Here is a 21512-nt window from a genome sequence, read left to right on the forward strand (position 1 = left end):
CACCGGATCACTCCTCTCCACCATTGTGAGAAGGGTACAAAGGTATTTCCCTCGTGTAGTGGTCTTCTTCTCGAGTAGTAGAGCTGTTTAATAAGGTTACACCAAGGCAGGTGTGGCTCAGTCAGAAAACGCCACCACCATTTAGAAATGAGAGCTAAATTCATTGAATCCACGTTTATTATTCCTAGTCCTCCTTCGGCCTTGCTCTTACAAATAGTTTTCCAGTTAACGAGGCAGGCTCCCCCGGCAATTTTGGAGCAGCCTTTCCAGAAAAATGCTCTTCGTAAGGCTTCGATTCTAAGTAGCACCCACCGTGGAGCCTTGAAAATCGAAAGGTAGAAAAGCGGTAGGTTGGTTAGGACAGAGTTAATAAGAATAAGCCTTCCTCCTTGAGATAGTAGTTTAGCTTTCCATCCTTCGATTCGCAATCCTATGCGATTGATTACGACTGACCAGTCTTCCTTACGAAGGGGCTTATTGTGGAGAGGCAGTCCCAAGTAGCGGAAAGGTAGTTTGCCCACCTGGCAATGCAAGATATCAGCTAGTCTGTCGCTCTTGGTTGGGTTCGCGCCAAGGTAAAATAACTCCGTTTTGCTCTTATTAATTCGTAGACCGGAAGCCCATTCGAAGATTTTCCAAACAAAAGTGAGGTTTCGCATGTATCGTTTCCGCGGCTCGCAAAAAAAGATTGTGTCATCTGCGTATTGTAGGAGCGTCGTTTTGCGGTCATCGTTGGGACCAATTCCGTGTAACATATTTTGGGTTCGCGCCAAGGTAAAATAACTCCGTTTTGCAAGTTGGGCTTGTTGGGCCGGAGTATCAAGCGGCCACACAATAATCGTGCTGTGGAAGGAACTCGCGTCGACCTAAAACAGCACAGTCGTGCTTCCGACTCCTTCTCTCCTCTCTCTCTCTCTCTCTCTCTCTCTCATTTTTAGCTCCCTTCCCTCCCATTTCGTATCACTGAAAAGTTCCCCGCTGTTCCCGGTCACTCCCCCTTCAAACCCTAGATCCTCGGTCCCTTCCTCAATCTTCGTTTTCAATGGAGTCATAAGAACCCTAGAGTTTCCAACTCCCCATCCCGACCAAAACCCTCTTCCAGGTAGGGTTCCGAGAAAGCTATGCCGTCGCTAATCTCCGCGGGGAAGATCCACCGCCTCGAGCTCGAGAACTTCAAGTCCTACAAGGGGTTTCAAACCATCGGCCCCTTCTACGACTTCACCGCCGTCATCGGCCCCAATGGCGCCGGGAAGTCCAACCTCATGGACGCCATCAGCTTCGTCCTCGGCGTCCGCTCCGGACACCTCCGCGGCGCGCAGCTGAAGGATTTGATCTACGCCTTCGACGACCGGGAGAAGGAGCAGAAGGGGAGGAGGGCCTTCGTGAGGCTCGTTTATTTGATGGGAAATGGGACCGAGCTCCAGTTCACGCGGACCATCACCGGTGCGGGCGGGAGCGAGTACCGCATCGACGGCAGGGTTGTGACGTGGGATGAGTACAATTCTAAGCTCAAGTCTCTAGGAATCCTTGTAAAGGCTCGTAATTTCCTCGTTTTCCAGGTATTTGTCTGTTATTTGCCTGTCGTCTCCTTACTTGCTGTTAAAGTTCACAACTTTCCAGTCACTGTAATGTTGGTCATCCGCCAAATAGTTGGAAACTTGGGAACTTGGATTGTGCAAGACATAACTGCTGATTGTATAGGTGTTGGCCGGGAACAAAGTTAGTTGCTTCGGAAGAAAGAAGGACTTAGGTTAAGTTATCGAGGAGACAACAGAAAAGTGCCAGTTTTAAATTGATCATCCTATATTGTTTCTCCTGGTACCACTTTAATCATACAATGTTGACACTCGGGACTAATTTGATATGAACTTCGATTTCCTTGTTACTTCATGCCAAAAAGTTTGCAGGAGAGGTTATACGTTACTGTAATTGGAGTTCACTCGTGACGAATTAAAGCTGATAGGGTTTTCTTGTTTAATGATTTTATAGATTTCTGTGCAAGCTGTTCTGACACAGCTCAATTCTCACTGAATTGAGTACTGGTTGTAGAAGAATGCACCAGAGATTTACCTTGTATTTATATTTAATCATTTATTTATTTAATTGTGTGCACTAGGGTGATGTGGAATCAATAGCCTCAAAGAATCCCAAGGAGCTTACTGCTCTTCTTGAACAAATTTCTGGATCTGATGAGCTTAAAAGAGAGTATGAGGAGCTTGAGGAACAGAAAGCAAGAGCAGAAGAAAAATCTGCACTTGTTTATCAGGAAAAAAGAACCATTGTTATGGAGAGGAAGCAAAAGAAGGCACAAAAGGAAGAGGCAGAGAAGCATCTCCGGCTGCAAGATCAGCTGGTACTGTAGAAAGTTCAGTGTTAGCTTTGTGCCTTTTATTACCTTTGTCTGCTACATTCGGTAAAAAGTCTTATAAGAATGGGTGGTTGATAAGCCAGGCTTTGTGCGAGTGACTCAAAAAAAAAGGAAACGTCCACCTATGTTTCTTAATTGAATTACTTTTACTTCTTAACTTGCAATCCGCCTGATCTGTTTTCCTTTGGCATGATGAAGTTACCGGCAGACATATTTAGTTTTATTTTATATGGCCGCATAAATAAATCTTATTATAATTTGTAATATTGGATTTTTTTTTTTTTCTTTTCTGTTTTGTCTTTGCAGAAATCTTTGAAGAGAGAACACTTTCTGTGGCAACTTTTTAATATTGAAAAGGATATGGAAACGATAGATGCTGAACTTGAAGATGATAGGAAAGGTTTGGAGGAAGTCTCTAAAGCGAATGAAGAATGTGACCTTGAAGTAACTACAAAAACAAAAGAACAGAGTGGATATTTAAAAAAGATGACGCTATGTGAAAAGAGTATTGCGAAGAAAAAGCTTGAACTTGATAAAAAGGTGAATCACCCGTCAGTGCTCCAAATTCTTGTCAGACTTTTGCTGCTCTAAATACTTTTATTCACTTGTAGTTGAAACTTTTATTTAAACTATCAATGTTAATAATTCATATCCTTTTTTTTTTATATCCAGCAACCTGAGCTTCTTAAATTAAGGGAACAGATATCACGTATCAAATCGAAAATTAAAAGTAGTAATAAAGAGCTTGAGAAAAAGAAAGAAGATCAGAGGAAGCATGCAGAAGAAATAAAGAAGTTACAGAAGGACTTGCATGATGTCACAGATGCTATACACCGGCTGAATGAGGAGGGACAGGATAATATTGGAAAACTCCAGTTAGCAGATGATCAGCAGATGGAATATCATCGGATGTAAGTCTCATTCAAGCCTTTAGTGTTTGTCATGTCTGGAATATGCATTCTGTGATCTTTTTTCTTTTATTTTTTTTCATTTAAAAGGAGGATTTCGTAGCTACAACTTTCTCTTTTTTTTTTTTTTTTTTTCATGAAGTAACGTTATTGTGGCAAATACTGAATAGCAGAATTAACCAGACTTAAATGTTAAAGAAGAGTTTTGCAGGCCTTACCCTGTTAGATAGTATAATGTGGCTTTCTTGTGAAATTGCCCTGGAATATACTTAGTAGATATTGTAGCCTTTTATTTCTTGCCTTGTTTCTGGTAGTTTAAAAAGTTCCTTTTTACTCCACTATCACCTTCTAAATTACCAGCTATTCTCTAACAAATAAATTCTTCAAGATAAAGGTTTACCCGTACTGAACTTGTTTGGGAACAAATGGTTCATCAATTCGTACGAGGCAAACAAAAGAACACCTGTAATGTCCAATGCTTGTAGGTTGCTGGTTGTTTATCTAGGCATAGTAAGATAACTGCCTTATTTCCTCTGATATTTTTCAGTAAGGAGGATGCTGGAATGAAAACTGCAAAATTGAGAGATGAGAAAGAGGTATATGATAGGCAACTCCATGCTGATATAGAAGCTCAAAAGAATTTGGAGGAGAACCTCCAGCAGTTGCTTAGCCGTGAGGAAGAGATATCATCACAAGAGGATGAAATCAAAACAAGATTGAAGAAAATTCTTGATTCAATTCCTAAGCACAAAGATGAGCTTGTACGTCTTAAAGAGGAACAGAGTAAAATTGCAAAAGAACGTCAATCTTCAGGGTTAGTTGATTAATTCTTTTCTAGCTTAATATTTAAAAAGATTTTTTGAGGGGAATTATGTCGAAATTTGCTGATTGCCTTTTGTATTCTATATCCTAACTTATTTTTCTTTCTTATTTTTGCTCGATGTTTAGCGCAAAGTACCAGAAATTAAAACAGAGGGTTGATGAAATAGATGCACAATTACGTGAACTGAAAGCTGACAAACATGAAAGTGAGCGTGATGCCCGGCTTACTGAAACAGTTCAGAGCCTAAAGCGGCTTTTTCCTGGAGTCCATGGTCGTATGACTGAACTTTGTAGGCCGTCACAGAAGAAATACAACCTTGCTGTCACAGTTGCTATGGGTAAATTTATGGATGCTGTAGTTGTGGAAGACGAAAATACAGGAAAAGAATGTATCAAGGTATTTTCTGCAACATACCAAATTAATGCCTTAGACTGATTCACTTGCTCTTTCTGGTTTAATACCTACTAACGGATGCCATCTTCCTAGAGAAAAGTAGCAGTTGGAAAAAACCAACTCGAAATAATCACAAAGAACAGCTCTGTTATGGATTCATGATTCATTTTCCATTTTCATGCTTGCATGGTAGATATGTGATAAGTGATTATATAATCGTATGGGCATATTCAGTTGAGGAGTTCTAATGCTAATACATCAAACTGCTGTGGTTTGAAGATATCTTTAATTCTTTATGTTCTATGTTTTGACGTTCTTATCAGACTTCTTGGTTGTGTTGTCTATTCCAAGTATCACAAAAACTGTTATTATTGAAAGATTATTATTATTTTTTCCTACTCTCTTTTAAGGCAAGTTCTTTGATCTGTGGTAGAGTCTTTGCTTTGCAAGTTCGTTAGCAGAAGGTGTTAATATTCTTTATTATCTTTCTGGTGATGTTCTATTTTAAATATGTAATACCAAGTGATGTGTCCTTCATTCTCATGCTGTTACGCTGAGTACTCTGGTACTTGCAAATAATTGTCTTTATTTATGTAATCTAAAAGGTAATAGTTCCTTGCTTTGTTTTAGTATTTGAAGGAACAGCGCCTTCCTCCTCAGACATTTATACCTCTACAGTCAGTTCGTGTGAAGCCAATAATTGAGAAGTTGCGTACTCTCGGCGGTACTGCACAGTTGGTGTTCGATGTTATTCAATATCCTTCACATTTAAACCAGGATAGTGATTGATACATTATAAATTAAACATAATTGAAACCATTCTTATCCACACTTCGCTATTTACTTCTTAATTACCGATTTGCAATTTGTCTTAAGGTTCACTGATTGTCGGCACAAGCTTTTACAATGCCTCTCTTGCAACTTCCTGAGTGTCAAACTGACCGGAAGAGTCTTTTCACTTCCTTATGAAGATACTAAGTACTTTCTGATCACGAACATATAGCTTTAGAGCCACTTAGTTTTTCTTCTACCCAGATTAACCCATTTTCTTGGTAGATCTTTAAGAGGCATGAATTCTGTAGATATTATATGCTTTGGTTACTTAACAATCTCACATTCGATCGATCCTTGGAGAAGGCTGTCTTATATGCTGTTGGAAATACGCTTGTCTGTGATAGCCTTGATGAAGCTAAGATTCTAAGCTGGAGTGGTGAGAGGAACAAGGGTATGTTCCTATTGATAAGTTCTACATGCTTCCTTATTCTGCACCGTTTTGTTTGTTATTCTTATTTTACACCTGTACTATTTCTATGCAAGTAGTTGTCACTGTCGATGGGATTCTTCTAACGAAGTCTGGTACTATGACGGGTGGTTTAAGTGGTGGAATGGAAGCTAGATCAAACAAGTGGGATGACAGCAGAATTGAGAGTCTGTATTATCCATCTGTTTTATTTTTAGAACTTGTTGAATTCTGCTATTTATCTAATCATTTGTTTAATCAATTAATATTTTACAGCTCTTAAGAAGAAGAAAGCTCAATTGGAATCAGAAATGTCCGAGCTTGGATCGCCCAGAGAGTTACAGAAGAAGGAGCTTGCTGTATCAGAAAAAATCACCGGTCTTGAAAGGAAAATCCACTATTTAAACCTTGAGGAGGTAAATGGGATAGATTAAATTTGCATCATGTGATTGTATGCTTCACTAAATCCAGGATGACGGCGCAAAATTTTCAAGCATGGGCCTCCTCTAGGTGCTATAACATTACTTTATGCAGTCATTATCACAACATCGCTGGTTCAAAAGTTAGGTGGTTATCATTTTTTCTTTGTGAGGGAACTTTGCTTTTACTAACAAATTTCAAGGTTATATGAGTCGGTGCAATTACTATATTCACTTGAAAGCTACCTTCTCCATGCTGACCAGCGCAAGCACACAACAACCAATTATATTGATAGTTTGGTTGTTGTATGTTTTCATCATCACTATTGTCTGCCTTAGTCATCTGTCTAAAAATGACGTGATTGTCTTTTTTTTCTTTTTGCAGAAAAATTTTCATGAAAAGCTTTCGAAATTGACAGTAGAGAAGGATAACATTAGAGGAGAGATTGGCCGTCTGAAGCCTGAATTACAGAAGGTGTGGACTTTTTATTCATGCCTTTATTCATCATCTGACATTGGGAACTGACTACTAATTTCAATGGGTTCTTACTGGCTGTGCAGATACAAAGTCTCATTTCAAAGAAAACCGAGGATGTTCAAAAGCTGCAGAGGAGGATTAATGAGATTGTAGACCGGATTTACAAGGGTTTTAGTGTGTCTGTAGGAGTGAAAAACATTCGCGAGTATGAAGAAAACCAACTCAAGGCTGCCCAAGAGATGAACGAGAGAAAGCTGGCCCTGAGCAACCAAATGTCAAAATTGAAATATCAGTCAGTATTAACTGTATTTTGTTATCTTTTTCTTTTTGATATTGGATGACTGCTGAAAATTTAACTCTGAAAAATTACTGAGGTATATTCCCTAGGGAGTAGTTTCCATCTTTTTTAAAGAGTCTTGACATTTTTATTTGTCTAATAGGCTGGAATATGAACAAAAGAGAGACATGAAGTCCCCTATCATGAAGCTGGTTTCTTCTCGTGAATCTTTGGACAAAGATTTAAAAGATACCCTGGAGAAGGAGTCTGAAGCCAAGGCAGAGGCAGAGCAAATTGCAAACCAGATGGAAGTATCAAAAGCTGAGGCTGATGGTACTTATACAAGTTTTTTTCCCCCTTATGTTTGATATATGTCTTAGAGTAAGCCAAGGTAGAGACAGAGCAAATTGCAAACCAGGTGGAAGAATTGATCCTTCTCCCCAAACTGCTGCAATATTTCTTGTCTTGTTATTGCAAAATAGAGTTATACGCGCAGGAAATTCTAATTGGGTTACTTTGTTCCAATTTGATTTTATTGTCCTTTGCATGTGATCTATGATTGCGATAGTCTGTTTAGTTGTTAATGTTAGGTTCTTGCATTCTTATTTGAAAACCCTTAGGGCGGTTGAAGCTTGTTGAGCTCATCTATTGTTTGTTGGCGTGGTTGCATGTGCAATATGTGGTATATTTTCAGCTTCGAACGTGGAAGAAACGTTATGGATCCATGTCTTTTGCACTCTATTTATACTAAAAATTACTTGTTATCGGTAGATACAAAAATGATTTTTGACATTTGGTCCTTGATTTTGTGGGCCAATTTTATCCTCGTTTTCTTTTCTTCCCTCCATATCTTTATATGTTATACATTTATATTCCATGTAGAGTGGAAATCAAAGTCGGATGAGTGTGAAAAGGTTATTGATGAACTGAAGAAGCAGAATTCCAGTGTTACAGCAACAGTAGCGAAATTGGAGCGCCAGATAAAATCAAAGGTTCGTCTCCCATAATAGTTTATCGTTAATTTGATTTATGTAATTTATGATCTTTGTTCTATTGTTTCTAAAGCCAAGTCTATTGAAACTAGTCATTAATTAAGAACTGCTGTAACTATCAAGTACCTTTTTTGGGTGTGACAGGAGTCACAACTCGCACATCTTAAATTCCGGAAGCAGGAGATTCATGAAAAATGTGAACTGGAGCAACTGAAACTTCCAGTTGTTGATGATCCAATGGAAACTGGATCGTCCACACAGGAACCAGTCCCTGACTATAGTGAATTAAGCAAAACCTATCTTCAAGATATGAGGCCTTCTGATCGGGAGAAGCTTGAGGCTGATTTTAAACAAAAGATGGATACTTTAATAGCCGATATCGAACGTACTGCTCCCAACTTGAAGGCACTGGACCAATATGAAGCACTGCAAGAGAAGGAAAAGGAAGTTGTTGAGAAATTTGAAGCCACAAGGAAAGAGGAGAAGGAGATATCTGACAAGTATAATGCGGTCAAGCAAAGAAGGTACTGCTAGTAGCATGTATAATTTAAACTACTGAAAACTTGTGATTGTGTGATGTTTGGTCACTTTACTGTGAAAGCCAGTTATGCTTGTGAAATCTGTTTTTTCAAGTCTCGTGCATGATGCATTTCAATGATTTTGGTAAGATGTTAGAATTGGCTAGAGCATAATTTATATTTCTATAGTAAATTTATGGCTGTAAGAATTTATTAATCATCCCCATGCAATCAGTCGCATTAGAAATTTTAGCATATTTACTTCTTTATTTATTAAGGTACTTTGTTGCCAATGCTTCAAAAAGTGATAAAATAGTATGTTATGAAATTGTTCTACTTGGTGCAGGTATGAGCTCTTCATGGAGGCCTTTGACCATATATCTAGAAGCATTGACAAAATCTACAAGCAATTAACGAAGAGTCATACACATCCACTTGGGGGAACGGCATATTTAAATCTAGAAAATGAGGATGAACCATTCCTTCATGGAATCAAATACACAGCCATGCCTCCTACAAAGCGTTTCAGAGATATGGAGCAGTTATCTGGCGGAGAGAAGACTGTTGCAGCACTTGCATTGCTCTTCTCTATCCACAGGTGATCCCCCACCCACCCACCGACAAAAGAAAAAAAAAAAAAAGAAGAAAAACCACGCAAAAAAACAAAGAGAACAAAATGTATCATGACTGATCTATTAGAATATGCTGCACTTTTTCCCATGAAGAAAGCGGTCAAGTGCTGACCTGTTAATTCTTTTTCTTCAAAATAGCTGGTCATATGAAATTTAATTCTTTTTGGTGAAATTGCTATTTAATATTATTTTGCACAAATTTTCAGTTACAAGCCGTCGCCATTTTTCATACTGGATGAAGTAGATGCAGCTTTGGATAATCTAAATGTCGCCAAGGTTGCTGGGTTTATAAGGTCAAAATCATGTGATCGTTCCAGGAGTGATCAAGATGCCGAAGGTGGATGTGGGTTCCAAAGTATTGTTATATCATTAAAAGACAGCTTCTATGACAAAGCTGAGGCATTGGTTGGAGTGTACAGAGATTCTGAAAGAAGGTAATGGGTAGTTTTTATTTCCTCCTTTCACCCTACACTTTCAGAGTTTCAATTATTGTGCATCTGTTTATCTGTTGTTAGAATGTGCAAACATGTGACACTGGTTTTGTATGTGCAGCTGCTCAAGAACTTTAACATTCGACCTGACCAAATATAGGGAGTCATGAAGCTTCTTAACTTAGAGTTAATCTAATGAAGACTTTCTATTTGTAACAGTGTAACCACATATTGGGCTAGTTTTGTAGATATTTCTGTAAATAACATGAACGATGTAATTTTCCTCTTTTGTCTGAAATTGTTGTTGGAAAGACATGTAAAAGTTGAACAGTTTGTAGGAGATGAAGTAGAAATCATTGTATTGCCATTTTATCTTACAGTGATGTGGATGCAGTCGATGTGATTTCATTACTGTTTTGTCACTAAGGTTGGTAAATATGTGCATTTAAATACACAGAGAGTGCCTCAAATGGTTAGATACATCTTTGTGACATTGTTTGATTTTACAAGAATCTCTCTGATCTCTGACACAATATATGGATCATATGGTGGGTGCATTACACAATTTAATCCGAAACACAAAATAGTGAAGAAGGGAAGAAAGAAGAAAAGGGCCAAATAAGTTTGGTGAATTATATATAGAAACTACACAGCGGGACGATTGGTTTGGTTCAGCAAATTGTACAAGGGGATGGTAGGCTTGCTCTTTGATCTGTAGAGGACCCTCTTCTTCTTGAACGTACGATTCTCTATTGTTAACACAACCTTCCCCGGTTCGCTGATATAAAAGGAATTCCGAGACGACTCGTCGAGCTTCTTTTCCTTTCGGATCAATACATTGTAAGAGCCTTCATCATCTGGGACGAACTCTTCCTTGTAGCTCACTTCCCATCCAACGACACTTATGTCCCACACCACTGTCACCCCGGGCTGTTGCGTTGGAACACCATTAGTAGAAAGTGAGATTGATTGGTCATATGAAGCTTCATTAGTAATGTGGATTAACATGTCGAAGGAATAGAAAGGCTAAAGAATCGAGTAAATGAACACCATATAACAAGCTGATTTAAGCCCTGTATTTAGATAACGTTACCTCAATTATTGGAATTTCTATAGTTCCTGCGCTGCTGCCTCTGACGGTGATTTCCAATACTCGACCATTTTCGGCTGAAAATTCCTCGTCTTCTTCCCTCTTAAATCCGCCATACTGTACTGGTAAATCCTCCGGAGCTATAAACCTTGTCAAAGAGATGCATCAGAGGGAAAAATTCTACAATTTATCTACTCAACAATAAAAATGAACATGCACGTTTTGTTTAGCTATGAATCTTACTTGAGAAGTGTTTCAGTAACTTTGGAGGGTCTGGCAAAGATGAACTTGCTCCTGCTTCTCGGAGAGACGAAGTGAGAAAACAACGCATGGTAAGCATAGCTGCGGAACGACACATTCAGAAATATCTGCATGCAGAACGAAGCGAGGGGAATTGATTCATCGCCATTTTTTGCTTGTTAGTGTAGAGAACCTAATTTGGTAACATTATCCATCCTTTAATATATAATATATATATATATATATATATATATAACAGCGAGCTAGCGAACGTTGTACGACGAATGCAACAGTTGCAAATTGAATATGTATGAGATTCTAAATTATCTTACAGAATCAGCTTTCCTTTTCCCAATATTTAAGCCATGTTATGAGACCTAAGTTAGATCTTGAACTTACTGCCACACTAGACGCATATCAAACTTATCAGCTTCTGGTGAGATTTTACAAGCAAATCAAACACACAACATAATTGGAAATTCGAGAGCAATATTTCTTACAGTCTTTCGGCGAACTCAGGATAGTTGTCCTGCAGAATGGTGACCACCTTCTTCGTGGTGCTTCGGAGCTCCTTCATGGAATGGCTGAGAGAGTTCTTGAGATCAATTATCTGAAGCATCGAGCCCACGCCCCCTGCTTAAAGCTCAACTGCTTAATCCCCTCCTCCATAAGCCGGATCCTCCACTGCACAAACCTCTCCTCCTCTCCTCATTCCCGAACGCCTTGTCATACAACTCCTTATCTCTGAACACCCCGTACACATTGTAACATATGGGGTGGCCGTACTTATCCGTGCCATCCATATATGCCGCGCTGTTCAACTCCGGTAGTTCGAGATCCTCGAGCAAGATATCGTCGGCCCCGAATCCCCTTCTCCATCGTAGGGTCCTTCGTAGCATGTGGAATGCTTCGGACACTCTGAACTCTCTCGCTTGGAGGAACTTGAGGAGTACCGCATCCGTGTCTTCGTGGCCTTTGCTCGGCAAGAGAGGAATTCCCCACAAAGATATGTTTTTCAGATCCTCGTCTTTGTCGGGGCTCGGTTCCAACATGCAGAAGTCCGGGGAGCAAGCATTGGCGACGCGGGTCTTGCTCTTATCATGACGGTGGTGGCGGTGTGTCGGCTTGCTGAATAGCCGATTGGTTATGATGGCTTCTTCCAATTTCGTTCGGAATTCGGCGAGTGCTTTCTTTTCCGACGGCCTGAGGTCTCCGAGGGGAGTGACCAGATCAGAACCCGGCTCGCTGTCGTTGGATGCGTCCATTGCACAGGGCGACCTTCTCGTAAGGGGAGGCCGGTTGTGGGGACGAGAGGTCACCGGGAAGAGCAAGGGGAATATGTGTTTGGTTGTGTTTTAAGGGAAAGGCTCAACGGTAGGATTACCAAACTCGGCGTTTGAGAAAGGCGGGATGCCCAAGGACAACAGCTGGGATAACTAACCATAAAACGGTTTTTGGCTTTTTTCTCTTTTTTTTTTTTTTTTTAAGTTTATTTCTTTGAGGGTAATTACGTAAGGTAGATTTGAGGCGTTTGAATTGTTCAAAGAAGAGGAGCCCTGGCGAATGGTGTGATGGGCTGGATTATCTACAATGGTGGTGGTCGGCACATTTTAGCCGCTACATGTGGGGAATGTTATCTTTGTCGAATTGGATAAGACGACAGGAGAGATGATTTGCAAATTCATTCTATTTTTAATCTTTTCTTCTTCTTCTTCTTCTTCTTCTTCTTCTTCTTTTTCTGTCACTCTATTTTAAGAAATTTATCAGACATATGTGGCTCATCTCTGAAGTAGATTGCAGCTCAGACTAATTATTTTGAGGTACAAATAACGAACTCCAACTTCCTGGTAACCTTTTAGAATCTCTCCAAATTTGTGTGAAAGCTCAGATTGATTAAATAATCTTATCACTGCCTGGCAGGAAACCACGTGAGTACAAAGATATTGATTCGCCACGAATAATAACCTAAAATATTGAGTAGATACAGCACAAAGGAACCGGACTAGTGAAGATTCATACTCGAAATACATGACGTTCCACAAAAGATACGACCAGCAGGATAACACAAAAAGTACCGTATCAAAAAAGGGAATCAGTGCGAAATCGAACAACTGCAGCGTTTTGTATTAGTTAAAAGAAAACGATGGCAAATAAGGCAAATGAGATCCATATCTAATCCAGCTCTTATATATACAACGCCTTGTTAAACTCCACAATTCACTATACCATGCGCAAATAGGACTCTCACTCTACCTTCTCAGAATCTCTAGATTGACTTGTGGATTCGCTTTCCTTAGGCGTTTGCTGCTCTTTTGCCTCGTCATCTCTCATCAGCCCAGCTGAAGGTCCAGATTCTTTGACAGTGTCACCAGTCTCAGGCAGATTGGCAATTTTGAGCTCCTCATACTTGGCTAGGATTTGTTGGAGCTCATCGTGAAGATTCAGAGCCTCGAACAACATAGCCTCATCGTCGCCTGTGCTCTCTATTATCCTCTGTATCATGGGTTGTGATTCTTTACATTTTTCCAGCATAGAGATTGTAAGATCATTCTGTATTGCCAAAAATAAGCATATTCAAATATACGTAACAAGCAGGTTTAGCAAAGGTTAATGAAAAACCACCCTCCACTGCAAACCCATGATTTCATCACATTACCCCACTGCAAACCCATGATTTCATCACATTACCCCATATATAGTAGAATACTGTAGCTTCTCTAGTAAGCTATTTAAGTTTTTAGATGTAGAAATTATGTTCCAGATAAAACAGATTCAATTGATCTAAATCTGTCAAGAAGACATTGATGTTTTAAACATGTCGAATTGCCATTTGCATGTTCATGAAAGATGCGGTCCACTATCTAGCTAACGGATCATCAGTTCATAACTTTTAAATACTTATGGTCAAAATTACCACACCTAGGCCAAATGGTTCTGGAAATTACAATTATAAATACTCTATGAGGAGGGTGTAACTTGACGTATGTTTGTCGACTTGTCGGAAATGTATTAGTAATTGCGACATGTAAGGCAAACTAACATACCTCCAAGGGCCTTTCTTTCGTTTCAGAGTTCAAGATTGAAGAGAGGATCTCGATACTGTTTCGAGCAACAACAAGAATTTCCTTTTTCTCCTCCGCAGAGAGGCCCCCACCATGGAACTGATGGAAGATTAAATCACCTAAGTCTGTGTTGGGCTGATCGACATTGGGATAAGGATACCGGTCAGGAGGAGCCGCCACATGCGCAAAGTTTTGTTCACCAGAAGAAAGTAATGAACTAGAATTGTCATCATGCTGCGCACTAGCTTGCATTTTTCGTCCCTTCAAACTCTGCATAATTTAAAATTACCATTTTCAGCAAAAGGAGGTTTATATCTCAGGGTCTCAATGACCTTTCTTCTAGCATATATCAGAAGAAATAATGACATGACAGTCATAACATATAAACATGAGCATCTACTAACAAACTAGATTGTTACATTGCAAAGCCCATGTTTAAAATCTAGCCTCTCTTTAGTGAAATTGTACTTTAGGAGTTCAGAGTAAAGTCAGAAAAAACTAGCCAGGCTTACCATGTAAGTCTGTCTGAAAATAGGTAGATATGCAAGGTCCTCAGATTCACCCCATGCTTCAATCAGCTGCAAAGCTCTCATCCTATTCCCATGATTTGTTTGTGGATTATCTATCATCCTCACCATTTCATCCAGGACTTTCTCGGAAGCCACCTCCGAAAATATTTTGTCACAATTCATAGCACAAGCCTCCAACAGATCAAGACTCAGCCTCTGACTCACTGCATTCCTGCTAGCAATCTTCTTCTTTATTGCCTTGACCACTTCAGAACCATTGAACTCGTCACTGTTTAGCATACCACAGATCCTCAAATTTAGACCCCAGTTTGGCTCCTCCAGGCTATCTGATGTAGCTTCGTCAACCATTTTTGCCTCTGGCGACTGGCCCTGGAGAATCTCTTTCATTTTTTCACCAACTCTCCTGCCCACCTCTGCACCCCCACTCTTCAGGCGTTCTCCTCCGGTCTTCAAGCGCTCTCCCAGTGCCGCTAACTTGAGCTTATCCATTTGTTAAGCCACCTCAAACTAGAAACCAAAACCAGAGAGGCAACTGATAACGCCCCCAAAGTCTCCCAACCTAGTTCCAACTGTTCGAGTTTGCTGTAATATGCAGAAAAGGAAACATAATAAAGCCGTCAAAGCTAACAAAGCGCTTCAGCGCTTCAGCCCAGGGAACAATATGGGCAATTACAAATACTTTAATCTATCAAAATAATGCCACTCTAGCCATATCAGCACAAAAGAATTATATTCATCTCAGATGGTTGGCTCGAACCTGTAGGGTTACAAGCTCCAGCAAAATTCGTTCAACTTTAAACAGTCTTAGTACTTTTATATCATCCTTCGTCCAAAGAAACTCTTCGCACTGATGCGAACAAACGCACAGTGGTCAAAACTAGTCTCCAGAACCTCGAAGACGACAAAACTAAAGCAAGTGCACTACATACAGGAACAAGTGTGGGCCATGAAAGAATAACTCTTGCTGGATCAAGCTAAAGCCTTTATCTTTCCCCATGACAAATCGAAGAATTTGATTATGCTTTACAAACTTCGGCACTTGGCATGCTGTGTCTGAGCAGTGGCATTAGGGTTGATTCAAAGAGATCAAACTGTTTCAAACCATCGTTACCACCCAAAATCACAAATCCCACACAACATCACTTGCAAACCCTAATGCAAACCGATTCCGCACTACTCTAAACACCAAAAATCCGCAAGAGAGAGGCGAAATCACGGTGGGATCACCGCTAACCACGAATCAAAATTACGCGAGACAGGGAAGCAGATAAAAAAAAAGAAAAAAAAGAAACCGAAAACAGATGGAAATTCCAACGGAAAAATAGAGAAAAAAATAATTAAATCTTAGAAAACGAAGAGAGAGAGAGAGGAGGAGAAGGTACCTCGCGGCGGAAGAAGAGGAGGAGGAGGAGGAGGAGGAGGAGATCGACGGAGCGGAAGAGGAGGAGACGCAGCAGAAGGTGTGCGTTGCGGGATGCGAGCGAGCGCATATGACGTGCCGAGGCGGGACTGCGACACTTATTTGGGCGCAGCACTTCAAAGGCGGATTTCTGTTGTGTTGACCAGCCGAAATGCACTGCGGCGACTGAATACCAACGCAGCTAGCGGGTTCGGATCGATTGAAACGTTCTGCGTCCGTTTAGCAAACAATCGATCTGTAGATTTTTAATATATTTTATACTTACTCATCTTTAATCAGAACATTAAATTATATTCATTTGGAAAGAGACATTAAATTATATTCATTTGGAAAGAGAATCTCCATCATTATTGAATCTAGCTATATGGGACCAAATTCTATTTGATCCTCTAGTATGGATGTTAATCTATCTGCAAATACAACACCAACCAACAAAGGAGAGTGTTTTTTTTTTAAAAAAAATATATATATATTTTTGGCAACTTTCCAATCGTCAACTATCTAAGTTTGCACTTACAACCATAATTAAAAAGCAATGGGATTATATAGTCGGGTGGTGACTCGCTCCGGTTAGTGAAAACTCCACGCAAAATTATTATATAGACAAAATAAGTGATATTATTATTGCATATTTATTATAACCATCCGAAAAACATCCTTCCCGACCAGAGTGGTTATTTTTTTAAGAAAAATATAGCACGCTACCTATTTTATGCATAGAGAAAATAAATTAGGCTATAGAAGTGAGAGGGATTGAGGCCTCTTAGAAAAAAAGAAAAAGAAAAAAAGTGCTTCTTTATTTATCTAAATAGAGCGCGACAAACAGAAGCATCCACTGCCCTCTCCGCTGGCTTGTAGCATCTCAACAGGTCAGGTTTTCCAATATCTCAAGGCATGACTGTAACTAAATACAAGATTTTAAACACCTAACACGGTCCTAGGAGTGAAGACGGTCATCTGATCTCTTCTGTTGTACTTGAGCCTTGTAGCCTCTTCTCTGGACAGATGGTAGGCGTTCGCCAGCACGTCCACCGGCATGCCGCAGAGAGCCGAGGCCTTCCCGACGATCTGGTTGACCATGGCGTTGTTGTTGGTCTTGAACGACACCCACTCAAAACTCTCACTTTCTGCCCGCTTCACCACTGCAAAATTTTGCGGGACGACCAGCACTTGTCCTCGACGGAGCTCGCCGCTGAAGACGTTCCTGCCTAGATTGTTGACTATCTGGACTCGGCCCCGTCCTGCGGTCACGTACATGATGCTGTGGGCATTGATGTTCCAGTGCGGCGCATGGAGAGCATTCTACAAATGAATCATTAGGAAGCAGAACTTAAAGTGTTACTGGCTACATAAAACATTCCTATCATCGTTCGAGTTCGCGTAGACAGTTGCTTGCAGTCAACTTTATCAAAGAATACCCGCAGCTGCATACTATTTAAACTTAGTTTATGGCGCTTGTATTTTGTTTGTAGAATGCTATTCTGGCGCCGCACTGGAACATCAACGCCCACAGCGTCATGTACGTGACCAGCAGGCGCGGGAAGAGTTCAGATAGTCGGAAACCGCGGCCAGACTGTCTTCGACGGGGAGCTGCGCCAAGGTCAGCTCCTGATCATCCCGCAGAACTTTGCGGTGATAAAGCGTGCGGAGGACGAGGGGTTCGAGTGGGTGTCCTTCAAGACGAACGGCAACGCCATGGTCAGTGAGATCGTCGGGAAGACGTCGGCTCTCAGGGGAATGCCGGAGAGTGTGCTGATCATGAACTCCTTCTGCATATCGCAGGAGGAGGCGCGGAGGCTGAAGTTCAATAGAGGGTACGAGATGGCCATCTTTTTGCCTCGCTCCGGTGGGGGGCGGTCCATGGCTTGACTTTCATCAGGGGTGTTCCACGGAATGAAATGGTTGCCACGCTGGCGTGGTTGTGTAAGGAAGTTCCGTTGCCGTGGTTTAGTAACTAAAAGCCTGTCTAAGCTAACTAAGGCGGGTTTTACGCACTGATGTGTGTACATGAGATCGCGGAAATAAAGTCTTGTACGCGAAGAAAAGCTCTGTAGTATCTTTTACGCGTAATGTTCCACTCTTCTCAGTATATGTAAGGATCAGTCATCAGTGTGCTTAATTTGTATTTCTATAACGTATACTCAGTTCGGCTTTGTTACAGAGTTCACTACTAAATAAAAAAGAGAAATAATATAAAATGATTTCGTTCATTTGAATAGTAGAAAGAGTACCACCTAAAAGCGGCCCTACAAATAAGAAGGTATATTCTAACTCATAACATGAATAAAACAAGAGACGAGCTAACAAAATATGTTTGAATGTTTGATATTACTTGTTTATTTCCATTTTGATTAAAAAGAATACCAAAACAAACAAAAATGAGCATTTTTATGTAATTCAAACCAAATGGTTTCAACTTAATCGAATCAAAAATCCAAAATATGGGGTCAACTTTCGAACTTTTGATTTGTCAAATGAGACTTACCCCTCGTTGTACGGACAAATTAAAGAAGCGTTCTTTAATGAATCTTCATTTTGCAGAGCAATATTCTTCTTCTAGCCGACCATCCCTAAAGTAAATGACAAAAGGCTTAATGGTTGGTATCCGAGACCCAAATTTGAATCTTAGTTAATTTACATTTTCAGTTAAGTTTATTTTTAAATGAAATAAACGAATCGAATAGCGTGCTATCTATTTCTCAAAAAAAAAAAAAAATCTTCTTCTAAAGTAAAACTGCATGCTTAAATGATCTTGATAAAAGTATTTCATCATACTATTCCTGTTCTATTTAGAAAACTGAAAAGCAGCAAGCAAAATCCGCATCAGAGGACACGACAGATATAAGATCGAATATGTAATTTATTATTGCACATCAACTAAAACGTACAATTAAACTCCTCCGTCGGAGGCTTTATTTCTTTCAATCTACAGCCTCTTCTCCAGCAGCAAGCTACCAGTCACTAATCACTAGAAAGGCCCTTCCTGGGACCTGGGAGTGAAGACGGTCATCTGGTCGCCCCTGTTAAACTTGAGCCTTAGAGCTTCTTCCCTCGAGAGGCGGTAGGCGTTCATGAGCACGTCCACCGGCATGCCCCGAAGAGCCGATGCCTTCCCTACAATCTGGTTGACCATGGCGTTGCTGTTGGTCTTGAATGAGACCCACTCGAACCCCTCGCTCTGCGCCCGCTTCAGAACTGCGTAGTTCTGCGGGATGACCAGCACTTGCCCGCGACGGAGCTCGCCGTCGAAAACGGTTCGGCCCTGGTTGTTCACTATCTGCACTCGTCCCCGCCCTCCAGTCACGTACATGATGCTATGCGCGTTGATGTTCCAGTGCGGCGCATGGAAAGCATTCTGCGATCAAGCAGCATAACTTTTTTAGCGTAAGTTAGCGAATTTTGTGAACAGTGTCGTGCCTAGTATCATGCAGGGACTGACTCACTCAGAATCGCTTACCCTACGGAGGACACCCCTCTCAGCGCTCATTTGGATTAGGTTGAGAATGGGGAACTTCTGGCTGTTGAGGCTGGTGATCCGGCCGCCTTGCGGAGTGTAGACATCGGCACGCGTCGGGTCGTTGATGTTTTCTCTGGTCTTCAGCGCGCAATACATCTCCTCCAGTCCATTGCATTGACCGCCCTTCCTTCTCTCCTCTCTCCCCTCGGAATACTGCTCATGCTGTTCTTCTCTTACTGAAGGCCTTAGAAACTGAAGTCCATGCCGGACTCGGACGATTTCGCCTCTGCGGTCGTCCTGGCTCTGAAGCCTCCTTGCTACCTCTCTATTGACTCCGAAGGCCTCAGCCAGCAAGTCTGGGTTGAACCCGCTAAGGATGTTAACCCCTGTCTGCTCTTCGTATTGTCCTTCATACGTTTGTTGTCCGAACGATTCCTGCTTTCTCTCGCTACTCCGATGGCTCCCGGCCAACAAGAATTCCTGTCATCTCAGAACAAATTACGTAAAGATGTGTCAAGGACAGACAGCGTTAAGATTCAGCTAGGTGTAATGAGTATGGGGTGGATTCTTTTTAATCTCCCTACTCACCCTACGACGAGGGTCGAGTTGGTTCGCGCTGTTGCTCGTGTCGAAGACGGTAATGGCGACGACAGGCGTGTCACCGTCGTTGTAGCACCAGTTGGCTACTCCGGCAGGCAGAGCGATGATATCGCCCTCGCGGAAGCTGTGGACCTTCTGGTGCTCGTCTCTGAATCTCTGGCTTTGCCCGCCGCCTTCCTCTCTCTGCTGCTGGGATTGCTGCTGGAAGGATTGGTATGTCTCCGGGCAGCCAGGGAACACCGTGCCTGTTATACCTCTTCCTGCAACCAATGATGAATGCAACATACATAACACAAAACTATCTAGTCATACGACTTGTATATATATATATATATATAAAAGAATATATAATAAGGAGAGCGAGTGAGCGACGAGCCTTGCAGAATGTAGACAAGACAAGGAGCATTAGAGTAGGAAGGCAGGAGGAGGCCGCTGGGTTCGATGACGCGGCGTCGTATGGAAACGCCGGCACACTGGAACTGCTCGTTGCCCTGGTCGAAGAACTCGGTGAAGCCGGCTTCGGATTGAATGCGGCGTGCCGGCTGCAGGGCATCTAGCCTCTCCAACCGGCACTCTCTCTGGCCTCGGAACCAGTGGTGGCTTTGCCAGGGGCTCTGTTCTCGGCCTTGGTCGCACTCGAGCTGGGCGAAAGAATTATGAAAGAGGAGGAGGAGGATCAAGCTTAGAGATAGGCCGAACAAAGAGGAGAGAGTCGCCATTAATTGCTTCTTTAGGCTGATTTATGAGCAAATTGAGTTATGATTCTGTGCGGAGAGAGGTGAGGAATGAGGAGGGAATTTATAGGGAGAGAAAAGTTGCTTCGGTTTGGATGCGTGTGGTGGAAGTGTATGTTGAAATACCACGGGCGGTACATCATGGTTTGCGAGGTCGCGTTGCCGCATATTGTAGGTTTCTTGTGTCACCGAGTTCATGTGAGGGTGTTCTAGTTTCTACCTCTGCAGTAGTAGCAGTAACAGTGTTGGATGCTATAATGTGGTCGAGATTCGGAATCGGAGTCTACGCGAAGCAAATTTAACTAGAGTTGGGATAATAGTTTCATACTTTGGATGCACACTGAATTGGTTGGTAGCATCAGACAAACTAATACACATCAGCCCAACCCAAGCACTGCGTGAGCCCTACGATTAATGGACTCATGCGCGCCGCACACTGCATGTTTAAGCATGATGAAAAACTGTACTGTACTGCAGTGGTGCGTGCGGAAAAGCTTTACGCACTAATTAAGAAGCTCATCGGCGGACTTAGTCACGAATGCACCTAAGCATTTACCCTTTTTTGCTTCTCTACTTTCAATTAATTCGGCCGTCTTGCCCAATTATTTGCAGTCTCTAATTGTGTAAATCACATTTTGGTTTATTTAAAAAGGATGGAGATTAAAATAAGAGATGAAATGAATAGGAGGATGCTTGAGCCATTTGGTGAACCAGGATCCTACTAAAGCCACCGAGTAATGACTTTGAAAGTACTTAATTTCACAGAATAAGATATTACCGCAAATTAGTGCTTGCAAAATATAAAGAAATAGATGAGGGAAGGATTTGATATGAATAGAGCAATGATTAGGACAACTAGTTTAGTTTGTTTAAGTACAGCTTTTGTGGGGAGTGATTTTA

The 21512-nt window shown here is 41.3% G+C and overlaps 4 protein-coding genes and 2 pseudogenes across 4 annotated transcripts; 2 read left to right on the forward strand and 4 right to left on the reverse strand.

Annotated features, from left to right (window-relative positions):
• The first annotated feature begins 899 nt into the window (after positions 1–899).
• On the forward strand, positions 900–9856 carry LOC109705604 (structural maintenance of chromosomes protein 1-like). The gene is made up of 18 exons (XM_020226347.1): positions 900–1559; positions 2117–2353; positions 2675–2908; positions 3041–3279; positions 3824–4090; positions 4225–4495; positions 5123–5247; positions 5608–5717; positions 5813–5920; positions 6009–6148; positions 6537–6626; positions 6713–6921; positions 7070–7239; positions 7789–7898; positions 8043–8422; positions 8763–9014; positions 9255–9482; positions 9601–9856. The coding sequence occupies exons 1-18, from the start codon at positions 1122–1124 to the stop codon at positions 9647–9649; spliced, it is 3657 nt and encodes a 1218-aa protein (XP_020081936.1). The 5' UTR covers positions 900–1121; the 3' UTR covers positions 9650–9856.
• Positions 9857–9940: 84 nt separating this feature from the next.
• Positions 9941–12439, reverse strand: LOC109705609 (annotated as a pseudogene).
• A 468-nt stretch (positions 12440–12907) lies between these two features.
• LOC109705606 (target of Myb protein 1-like) lies at positions 12908–15946 on the reverse strand. Its single transcript, XM_020226350.1, has 4 exons — positions 15784–15946; positions 14384–14983; positions 13854–14141; positions 12908–13359 (listed from the first exon to the last, which is right to left on the reverse strand). Exons 2-4 carry the CDS (start codon positions 14888–14890, stop codon positions 13054–13056), a joined length of 1101 nt encoding a protein of 366 aa, XP_020081939.1. The 5' UTR covers positions 14891–14983; positions 15784–15946; the 3' UTR covers positions 12908–13053.
• Positions 15947–16739: 793 nt separating this feature from the next.
• LOC109705610 (glutelin type-A 1-like) lies at positions 16740–17251 on the reverse strand. The gene is made up of 2 exons (XM_020226354.1): positions 17240–17251; positions 16740–17123 (listed from the first exon to the last, which is right to left on the reverse strand). Exons 1-2 carry the CDS (start codon positions 17249–17251, stop codon positions 16740–16742), a joined length of 396 nt encoding a protein of 131 aa, XP_020081943.1.
• A 42-nt stretch (positions 17252–17293) lies between these two features.
• On the forward strand, positions 17294–17690 carry LOC109705611 (annotated as a pseudogene).
• A 1065-nt stretch (positions 17691–18755) lies between these two features.
• On the reverse strand, positions 18756–20597 carry LOC109705612 (glutelin type-A 1-like). Its single transcript, XM_020226355.1, has 4 exons — positions 20255–20597; positions 19867–20138; positions 19279–19758; positions 18756–19176 (listed from the first exon to the last, which is right to left on the reverse strand). Exons 1-4 carry the CDS (start codon positions 20595–20597, stop codon positions 18790–18792), a joined length of 1482 nt encoding a protein of 493 aa, XP_020081944.1. The 3' UTR covers positions 18756–18789.
• Between the last annotated feature and the right edge of the window lie 915 nt (positions 20598–21512).

This window comes from Ananas comosus, unplaced genomic scaffold (genome assembly GCF_001540865.1).
Source record: "Ananas comosus cultivar F153 unplaced genomic scaffold, ASM154086v1, whole genome shotgun sequence".
In the NCBI taxonomy this organism is placed as follows: Eukaryota; Viridiplantae; Streptophyta; class Magnoliopsida; order Poales; family Bromeliaceae; genus Ananas; species Ananas comosus.